The sequence below is a fragment of the Aphelocoma coerulescens genome, chromosome 9, assembly GCF_041296385.1.
Source record: "Aphelocoma coerulescens isolate FSJ_1873_10779 chromosome 9, UR_Acoe_1.0, whole genome shotgun sequence".
Lineage (NCBI taxonomy): Eukaryota > Metazoa > Chordata > Aves > Passeriformes > Corvidae > Aphelocoma > Aphelocoma coerulescens.
The window spans coordinates 26,620,738-26,631,091 of record NC_091023.1 but is presented as its reverse complement, the minus strand read 5'-3'; the positions used below and the strand labels follow the sequence as shown (position 1 = coordinate 26,631,091).

At 54.0% G+C, this 10,354-nt stretch overlaps 1 protein-coding gene across 1 annotated transcript; it reads right to left on the bottom strand.

Annotated features, from left to right (window-relative positions):
- Positions 1 to 312: 312 nt before the first annotated feature.
- Positions 313 to 6,334, bottom strand: ERICH6 (glutamate rich 6). Its single transcript, XM_069024752.1, has 9 exons — positions 6,119 to 6,334; positions 5,167 to 5,265; positions 4,936 to 5,090; positions 3,905 to 3,969; positions 2,632 to 3,089; positions 2,407 to 2,492; positions 1,918 to 2,070; positions 1,426 to 1,651; positions 313 to 1,014 (listed from the first exon to the last, which is right to left on the bottom strand). Exons 1-9 carry the CDS (start codon positions 6,332 to 6,334, stop codon positions 748 to 750), a joined length of 1,725 nt encoding a protein of 574 aa, XP_068880853.1. The 3' UTR covers positions 313 to 747.
- Between the last annotated feature and the right edge of the window lie 4,020 nt (positions 6,335 to 10,354).

Below are 10,354 nucleotides of genomic sequence, written 5' to 3'. Positions count from 1 at the left end.
CAGGTGTGGCCTCCCTGGGGGAAACTGGCCAGGTGAACCCCAAGTTTCAAAGGCAGCTCTGAGAGCCTGGGAGGTTCCTCACTGCCGACTGCAGCACCATGGGCCTCTGAACACCCACTGACACCTCTGTGTTTGCAGTGCTTGAACCAGAGTCCGTCCCACGCTGCAGCTGGTGCTCCCTGGAGCCAAGCATAGGTGATTGCTCCGGGCACTCTGAGGGCATTTGTTGCTCTCTGCACAGGGAACCACCTTGTCTTGTACCTCCAGCCAGCTGAGCTGCCATGGATGCAGGCACCAGGAACACTTGGGGTATCCTGCTAGTGCCACCTTGTTAGGAGTGGCAGAGCAGTACCTGTGTGGGTGACTTGAGCAAGCACCTGCCTGTGTACCTGTCCCAGGCCCTGGCTCGGCTGTACTCTTTGCTTTTACCTTGTGCCTTACCCAAGGGCTGAAGTGACTACTCGGCCAGGGCTGAAGTTGGAAGGAAGGCTGCTCAGAACAGTGCACTGGTGTGGAGCATGGGATTTACTCTGCCCTAGCAAAGCCCTCTCGTGCCTCCATGACCAAGGTGTCACCAGCGCAGGCTGGTACTGCCTGCCCTGAGCAAGACCCATTTGGGGATGTGCGGATCGGCCCTGGACCGCCCTTTGCTCAGGGCCAGAGGTGAAACCTTGCTGAGCACGTGCAGGTGCCACAGCATCAGGGAGTGTCTCTGGTGCATTTTGCCTTACACCACACACACGCTGGTCAGAGCTGCTGTGCATTTACTATTGCCCTGATGGAGCTGCGCAGCTCGTCACTTATGTCAGCAGCCATGCAGAGCTCCAGGATCTTCACAGCCTGGGTCTTGAGGTATGTAGGAGGCTGCATTTTGTTCCACTGCTCACTGGAAGGGAAGTTGAGGCATCCCCGCATCCTGTCAAAGAGGTGCAGGATCCTCACCCGGAAGGCGAGCAGCAGAAGCTCATCCTCGCCCAGCCAGGTTGGAGGAGGCGGCTGGCTGGCAGCGCTGGCCTGCAGAACAGAGGCACCATGTTAGCAGAGCCACCAGAGCCTGGGACAGGGCTTCTGTCTCCCAGCAGACAAACCTGCCCCCTGTGACAGGAGCCTGTGGAGGAAAGGAGCTGCCACACATGGATTCTAGCTCTTCTCCCTGTGGCAGAGCCAGAGTGACCCCTGGGGATTTAGCTAGGGACCTGCCTGGGAGTGGAGTCCCACACCTAGCAGCTCTCTTGCAGAGAGCTGGGGCTGGCAAGAGCCCCATCTCCATGGGAGTGGCTAAAATACACGCACCTCTATGCCTTGCTTTTTGGGGAAGGAGCATGGGGCAACATAGGGAGCATTCACCACGGGGTAAGCACAGATGGGAACTTCCCTGGCTGCTCCCCTCCCACTGTGGGGAGTGGTTCGGCACAGGAAAAATACCTGCACTTGGGTTCCCATGTTGAGTTTTGCCTGTCGCCCCATGGCGAGGAAGGAGACGAAGATCTTGTCCTGGGCCAGGATCCTGACTCCCACGTAGCGGTTCAAGGAGATGAAAATGGGGCTCAGTGGGACATGGGGTCCTGGTGACAAGTTTGGCCACATCCACCTTCTAACCCTGTTGCCTGCTTGGTCCAAATATTGCCCACCCTGGATACTCATATTTATCCTAAAAGGGAAATGGAAGCTCTGAACCCTGTAGCTTCTGTGGCGGAATGTCTCTCATTCCCCTGAGGGATGGGACAGAGGCACAGCAGGGGCAGGGTCTGTCCCCCACCTCTCAAGGCACAGCTGGGTTGCCTTGCTGCTCTGGGGGCACCTGAAGCAGGGCCCAAGAGCTGCTGAATTTGTCTATTTTTGGATGCTATTAAAAATACCCTTTATGGCCTTCAAAATGTCAATGCACAGAGGAGAGAGCAAAGCTGCTGAACACACCACTCATCTCCGTTCAGGTAGTAGCATGTGCTCCTGCCATCAGACTGAAACAGTGCTCGGATTTTGGATGTCCTCAGCTCGTCTTCCTGTACTATGCAAATCAGCTGGTCTCTCTCTCGTGTAACGATGATGGCCAGGTTTCCAGATGGATAGCTGCCACCAGGTAAGGTGTTTGTAACCCCCTGCTTTGCTTGGTTGGTCTGTTATTACGTGCTAAATATTTCAGGGTACTACTTAGGGGTGTGAAAACTGATATATTGCCCAGAGTGCTGTTAAAGGTGTGCTGCTCCCTTGGGCTAGTGCTTGTCCCTCATTGGAGCTGCTGGCTGCTCTTTGAAACCTCAGCTCAGGAGCTGTGTCAAGTTTCACTGGTGCTGCTCCTCAGACAGAGCGAGTGGGAGTGATGAGCCAGATTGTTGATATGGACTGGGACACACTTAAAATTATTAACAGCCCTGGACTACTGCAAGTGATCCCCATAAAGGATACAATAACTGCGAGGTTCCATCTGGGAGCATGGTAAGGAATTTCTTTCCATGTCTGTAGTACTTCTGCACCAATTTACCCTTCCCCACCTAAGATTGGAAGGATAAAATAGGTATCTGAGTCCAGTCTGGCACAGCTGCCCTGTGAAAATGGGCAGTGCCAGGCTCCGACCGCTCGGAGCACTGACACATCCAAGGTATTCCCGTCCCGTCGGCCGCAGATACTTGCCTTCTTCCCCAGGAGACCGAAATCGTAGCCGATGACGCCGCGGGACACAGGCTCCTGGTTGCGCTCGGGCTCTTTCTCGGAGCCGGGCTGCTCCTCGGGCCGGGGCTCCGGCTCCGGCTCCTCCTCGGGCCGGGACTCAGCCTCGGGCTCTTTCTCGGCCTCGGGCTCCTCCTCGGGCCGGGACTCAGCCTCGGGCTCGGGCTCTTTCTCGGCCTCGGACTCCTCCTCGGGCCGGGACTCAGCCTCGGGCTCGGGCTCCTCCTCGGGCCGGGACTCAGCCTCCGGCTCGGGCTCTTTCTCGGCCTCGGACTCGGGCTCGGGCCGGGGCTCCGGCTCCGGCTCCGGCTCGGGCTCGGGCTCGGGCTCGGCTGCTCTCCCAACAGGCACTGGTGTCCCGCCTTTGGGAGATGTGGGTTCCCTGGAAAGCTCGTACGCAACGGATCCAGCTTGCTGTGAACCTGGAGAGCAGAGGGAGGGCTTCTGTGCAGCGGGGAGGGTTGGCAGTGCCCACCGCGGGGCTGCCCAATACCTCTGCTATAACTGTGGGAGTGGGAATTCCTGGCATTAACACTCCATCCTGACAGTCTGTCTCGGGGTATTTTCTAACAAGGACAGTCCAAAGTGCTCAGCTATTTCAGAGCACAGGATTATGACAAAAGATAGATTTTTTTTTTCAGTTATGTATATACGCACATCTGTGTAAAGAGCAACTTTTTGGGATAACATTTTGGCTCCACACACTGGAACTGACCATTTGAGATGCCACAGAAGCCTCAGTGCCCTGCCATCCTCTGTGAAAACATGCCCATATTGTAAATCTGGTTCACCTGTCAAAACTCCTCCTCTACAGCTAGACCCAAAGGCTGCTCAGTCATCCACAGCCTGGGCTAGGAACTGGTGGAGTATCCACCTGATCAGGCAAAATATGGGTGACCCTCATTCTGGCAGTTCCTACTTCCCAACGGCTTGGCTTTGCCAGCTTGTCCTCTCAGGTCAGGTTCTGTGTGTCTCAGCTGGAAACTTCACATATGCGTACTGAAAATCATGACAAACAGCCTCTCTGTGCAAAGGGGATGTGCCCGCTCCTGTGCTCATCTGTGAGGGATGATTTAATATGGCTGTATCTGTATCTAATTTAATGAGCTTGCATATCTGACAATGAACGAATATGTTGCTGTATAAAATCCTCCTGCTCAGTTAGAAACCAGCAATTCCACTGAATGCATTGTTGAGATAAATGGACAAATAGATCCATAAGGAAATACCAACTCACCTTCAGTGGCACTCAGCTTGAAAGACTGGTCAGCCAACTCTCCGGCCAGGTGTCTCTTCTGCTGCCTGGAAAATAGAGGTGTTCCTGATAGACATTTCATATATAGTGTTTGGAAAGCTGCAAGTGGTGGATATCCCTGCCTTAGGAACACAACTTTCTGAATCCATTTTTCTCTCTGTTCACAATTCCAAGTAACAGGCAGCAGAGTGTCACCAAAATACTCATATCTCAGCAGAAAGGAATTGTGCCCACACAGATTCCAGTGAACAGACTGCCATTCCAGTGGCATCAGCTCAGCTGGCAGGAGAGCAGAATATTGTAATGGGGTTTGGATTAGGATTTTATGTGAAAGAGAAGGACAGATGCCCACAAGATCAAGAAAACAGCTCATCTTCAAGAATATTTTCACTATTCTTGTGTAGCTTCCTATAAATGACACTGGGACAGTGGTTGGGTATGGTCTGTACATAGTAGGAGGCACTTGCACCCTCAGACTGCAAAGGATTTTCAAGGAGACCAACAGTTTACTTCCAGGTGTACTGGTTTACTTTTCCTTTTCCCTGTGGCTTTCCCCCGAGGCTTAGACTCTTGCACAAGCTTTGGGTCTCCTGCTAAACAGCCTGAGAACTTGCAGAGTTCTTGTGGGTCACTCTGCAAACTGTAATCCAAACACGTCACAGTTTATGGAGCAAAACAGGAATACAAATTCCATATTTGTTTCAGTGCCAGAGGTTAAAGCTACACCCAAATACTGTCCCTTCCCACAGCTGTGGGTGTTTTTGGCTCTACCTGTCTCTACATAGTTTGTCTGTCAGTACTGGAATTAACATTTCACTCAGCATGTGCCTCGCCACCTCCTTGTGTAGCCTGTCAACAGAGGAGCCAGGAGGGACCAGAGAGAATCTGAACTTCTGGTGCCTAAAGCAAAGGTTTTTCTTCTTTCCTCCCTCTCCCTGCAGTTTCTTAATACTCCTTTTCCCCTCAGAGCTCTCTGTTCATTACACAGACCTGATCCCCAGTTCTCCCAGTACCTCTGATTCTCTTGCTCCTGTGACAGCAGCTGGTTGGCTTCAGAGCCAAGGGATTCATGGGTGCTGACAGCTCTGGGAAGGCTGCTGGCATCCTCCAGCCTCTTCTCCTTCATGAGGAACTCATAGAGGTCTCGGCTGTGCTCACAGCAGAATCTCTAGAAGGCGAGAGAGCAGAGCCGTGAGCGTGGCCGTTCCACAGCAAACCCCTGCTCATCCTTCCTGCCAGCTTACGTCTTCCTTGTCCTCGGAGAAGGGGACATCCTCGGAGAAGGGGAACGGCCTCAGCAGGTTGCCACAGTACTCGCATGTTGGCTCAGCATCCTCCTCTGCCTGCAGTGATGGTGGGGAGAGCAGGGAGGAAGGACGTGGGGTACCAGCCCCCAAATCCCCAGGTTAGTATGAAGAAAGAGGGCTCTGCTCAAAATGCAACAAATGTGACAAAGCACCTAAGGGCACTCAGAACAGATCCATGTCTGGGATATCTTGGAACAATTTAACTCAAAACATTAAGCTCAGGAAACCACCAAAAAGAAAAGCAGATCTGTTGTAAATAAATCAATAAATGCCCCCAAAGAAAGGGAATGACTGTGGTATTCATGAGCCCTGCTCCTTCCTTGGAAAGCTGAGAGCACAGAACACTGTAGCTGAGAATTTGAATGTGTTACAGAGAGAAAAAGCTCCTACTGTCGGCAGTTGTGGGAGTTTCTGAGGAAGCACCAGCAGATTTGGTGATACAGAGCTGGTCACATCTGACCAGATGCAAACCAGGTTGGCCGCAGGGTGTGTTTTGAGGATGGGTACTGGATATCCTGAAGCAAAATTCCCTTGCTCCCCACCTCGTGCTTCGGATTACCTCTTTGGTGACTTTGCTAAGGGTTACAGGGAACTCTGTGCCCTGCTTGTATTCTGTGACTGTACCTGTTTATATACATTTTGTATCTGATTTAGACAGAGGCCAAAAAAGTCTGCTGGGAAATTCTCAACAGAGGATGCAGCAGTGGGGAGAGGCTGCACAGCCGCTTGCTGCCCAGGTGTGCACAGCAAGCGCCGTCTCAACAACCTCGCAGAAGAAAAACCTGTCATCAAGGGGCTCCTTTGCGGGCTCGGCAAAGGGCGTTGGTTCCATGTTGTCTACATGGAACCGTGTGAATGAAGCGGCCGGGAGCGCCCATCCCCAACTGACCTCGTGGTGTACGTTTGCCTGTGAGGACTCGGGTCTGTAGGCCAGGAGGGTGGGCAGGCCCGCGGGGGGCGGCTGCGAGCCGGCCGGGGGTGCCTCTGCCGGGTGGCCTGTGCCCTCCTCGAGGGGCCGGGGCTGGTGGGGCCCGCCCGCCACATCGTCCGCCCCTCCGCTGGGCTCCGCGGCGCCGCCCGGGCCCTCCGTGCCCGGCCCCTCCATGCCCGGCCCGCTGCGCCGCCGTCTCCAGGGCGACGCTGTGGGCGCGGGGGACGCCGGGACCGAGCGCGGCGGCGGCTCCGCCCCTGGCCCGGCCCGGCCCGGCCCGGCCCGGCCGCTCCGTCCGGGACCCGCCCCGGGCCGGGGCCTCCCCGCCGCGCTGCTCTGCCGGGCGGCAGCTGCGGCTCCTCCGTTCCCCGTGCCCGCCTCGCCGGGGCTGCGGGTGCTGTGCCGGCCGCACCGCCCGGGACCCGCGGCCGGGAGAGGAGTCAGGGCGGCTCTCACGGGGCAGCTGGAGGCGCCCGGGCTGCGGTGCTCCGTGGTGCTCCGTGGTGCTGGCCGTGCCCCGAGCCGCTGCTCGACCCCGAGTCCTGGTCTAGCCGTCCTGGCGCTCCACGCCCGCCCAGCCCCGGAGCTGCTGCTTCTGTCAGGAGCTGGGAGCTGGACTGGGGGTGACACACGTTACCAAACCCGACGTGACTGTTTGTTCGGACACCACCTTTCTGCACCTGGAACGCCTGCCCGTGGATTCCTTACACCTGTGTCACACGCTTGTCACACATCTGTTCCTAATCTCTCCCGCAGGACTGGGAGCTGTCGAACCTCTCCAAGGAATCTGCACATACACCTCGGAGAATAAAAGAGAGAAAACCGTCTTATGCAAACCCAACCAGGTTTGGATTCCCTTCGGCAGAACAGGTGTGTGCTACTTTACCTGTGCTCTCTGTCAGAATTTGCAGTGTCTTACTAGCACGTGGGTTCCACAACGGAGTAAGTCTTCACTTACTTTTCAAACGGAAAGAGCATGCTGAGGTGCAGCCAGTGGTATCGGTGGCTCGCCTGGTGTCGGTGCCGAGGAATCCCCATAACACTGCGAGATCACTTCCATGGCTTCCTGGGATTGCCACATCCCTTGGGTCCGGCTGCGGCACGACGGAGCCGAGTGCCCGTCCCGACAGCAGAGGGCCGGCGAGGCGCGGCCGCGGGCAGAGCCCCCTCGAGTTGTGCTGAGTTCGCTCTAAACTCATCAGTCCCGTGACACTTGCATTTTAATTTGTGTTTGAAGTGGAAATAGTTTTTAGGGAGAACTCTAGCGACAGAAAAGTTGCTTCCCAAGCGTAGCTTTTGCTCGCTGGCTATCACCTTCCACAGCAGATGCTCCTGGTGGGCTGGAGAGCAGCCAAGGGGCTGCCCCAGCATGCAGGTCTGCCTGCTGCGAGCTCTGTCCAACATGCTTCACCATCCCTTTCAAGGCTGGGGGCTTGAAAGGGGTCAGTTCTGTTCAGAGAACCAGGCAGGCCTCAGTAACCTCTTCTGAATGTTTTGAGGAACTGTCACACTTTTACTGATGTCACCCTTGGGAAGTCGTATCAGGCGCCTTGGGAAGAAAACCTGAAACCCGAGGGAATGCTGAAATGAATGTCACCTGTCTACTCACTGACCTGAATTGGAAACACCTCACTTCTTGGCAGTGCCAAGAAGTGTATTCCTTATCCTAAACTCATTTTCAGTCAGAAAAGACACAAGGTGATGGGTTGGTTTTGTTTGGGTTCTTTTGAGGTGAGATTTAACAAGAGTTTGCCATTCCATCAGAACTGAGTGGTGTGGACAGACCTAATGATAACGTGTGTCAACTTATCTAATGTGGGCTATAGGTAACACTGGAGTAATTAATTAATCCTGCTATATTCAAAGACACACTTTGGAGTTTTGTTTTACGCAAAAATCCTCTTATGTCCCAACTGTCAGTAAGAAAATTATCTTCCACTATAAGTTTTGCTGAATTAGGAAAATTAATCAAATCTGTAAGACTTCTTGCTTAAATCCTGATAAAAGCACAGGTGGTAACACCTGTTGGAGCCATGGCTTGACTTTGTTTAAGCAGGAGGCAATTATTTCACCAGGCTGATGCTGCCGGAGTTCTGCCAGCACAGTGTGAGACCAGATGTAGAATCTTTAACTGTTAGCATTCAGTGCCTAGAGAGTAATTCCCGGGGAGGCTTTTTCCATGGTCACTTCCAAGTTCTTGAGGCCAGACCTGAGCTTCCCTTCACTGAGGCCAAACTTGTTCTTGTGCACTTTTCTGGGGACTGCTGCCAGGTGCTGGTGATGGCTGCTTAGAGCTTGGACATAACTCCAGAGCTCTCCCAGGAGGAGCACTGTCAGGACTGGTTTTCCTCCTTTTGTATTGTATTTATTCACACCAAGCCTCACCTGTCCCTTTACCTGCAATTTTCCACTATTGTGAGGCTTTCCCCTGCCAGTGTCACCTCGTGGCTCGCTGCCTCCTCCAAACGGCGCACAGACAAGATCTGGCACAGCCGTAGGCAGAGCTGGTATTTGCTGTCAGTGATTCAGGCAGAACGTTCCCATGGCAGAGGGGGGAGCTGCAGGCAGTCAGTTGTGGTGACAGCCCCGTAATTCAGTTGCACAAGTCAGGCTGTCACGATTGTCCCTGGGATTCACATCCCCACCCAGCTCCTCTGCTCGTGCCGCACAGTGGCTGTGTCGGGCAGCAGGGCTGGGAGGTGTCAGGGGCAAGGACCCTGCCAGAGAGAGCCAGCCCACGCCAGGGGATCCCAGCTGGTCCAGCATGGCCAAGCACACAGCATAACTGCGGAGCAGCTGCCACGCACTCGTGTGTTAGCACAGCTCCTCACTGTAGGTTTTGCAAAATATTTATTGCAAAATAAAGAAATATGGCAACAAAACTTAAATAGCAAATGACACGACACTGTGTGGCCATAAAGCTCTTGCTGTATTATGAATCTTTTACAATAAACAATAGTAAAGTGTGTCCCAGGGCAGCTGCACGTGGACAGCCCATGTCACTGGCTCCAGCCATCTGTGATCTGTGACTTGTGCCTCCTGCTTGCACCTGTACCCGGCCCAATCCCCCTAAAGCTGACAGGAGCCAGCACCTTCCATGCTCTGCGAAATGTGCCATGCCATACCCCAGGCCCTTCTCTCCTTTTTCCTTTTAAAGCCACCGCAGCTGACCCAGTGCCCTTCCCTTCCATAAGGTAGGAGGCAATGGAGGGACATTGCTGAAGTACCTCCTGCTCCCCTTTGAGTCACAGCTTGTCCTGTGAGAGGTTGCTTGGATTTCTTTCCTTTCTCACCTACTAGGAAAGGACAGGCAGCCAGGAAGGAGTACAGAGATATTGTGAGCAGCCAGGGATCAGGTTAGGAATGCTAAAACCTGAAAGAATTAAATCTGGCCGGGATGTCAAGGGCAACAAGCAAAGCCTCTGTAGGTACATCGGTGATAAAAGGAAGACTTGGGAGAATGTGGACCCTCTCTGGAAGGAAATGGGAAACCCAGTTACCTGGGACATGGAGAAGGCTGAGGTACTCAGCCATGTTTCTGACTCAGCCTTCATGGCAAGTTGCTCCAGTCACACTGCCCAAGCTGCGGGAGGCAAAGGCAGAGAGTGGGAGAACAAAGAACCACCCACAGGAGGAGAGGATTGGGGTCAAGAAGGTCTAAGGGACCTGAAGGTGCACAAGTCCATGGGACCTGACGAGATGCACCCACGGGTTCATAGGGACTGTTGGAGGAAGTGGCTCGGCCACTATCCATCAGATTTGAGAAACTGTGGCAGTCCAGAGACATTCCCACTGATGCCAAAAGGGGAAACAATCCCCCTTTTTTAGAAAGAGGAATAAGGAAGATCCAGAGAACTACAGGTGGTCAGGTCTCACCTCACCTGAAAAGAGCTTGGAGCAGATCCTCCTGGAAACTATGCTAAGGCACATGGAAAATACAGAGGTGTCTGGTGATAGCCAACGTGGCTTCACTGAGGGCAAATCATGAGAACTTACAGCCCCTGCCGGTGCCTAAAGGTGCTACAAGAGCTGGAGAGGGACTTCGGACAAGGGCCTGGAGTGACAGGACAAGGGGGAATGGCTTCCCACTGCCAGAGGACAGGGTTAGATGGGATACTGGGAAGAAATTGTTCCCTGTGAGGGTGGGGAGGCCCTGGCACAGGGTGCCCAGAGCAGCTGTGGCTGCCCCTGGAT

Excerpts from the sequence above, each read along its gene's own strand:
- ERICH6 (XM_069024752.1), bottom strand. The coding sequence starts at position 6,334 with ATGGAGGGGCCGGGCACGGAGGGCCCGGGCGGCGCCGCGGAGCCCAGC. Across the intron at positions 5,091-5,166 it reads TCTCCGAGGACAAGGAAGAC|AGATTCTGCTGTGAGCACAG; the intron begins GTAAGCTGGCAG and ends CTCGCCTTCTAG. Across the intron at positions 3,090-3,904 it reads CAAGCTGAGTGCCACTGAAG|GTTCACAGCAAGCTGGATCC; the intron begins GTGAGTTGGTAT and ends TCTGCTCTCCAG.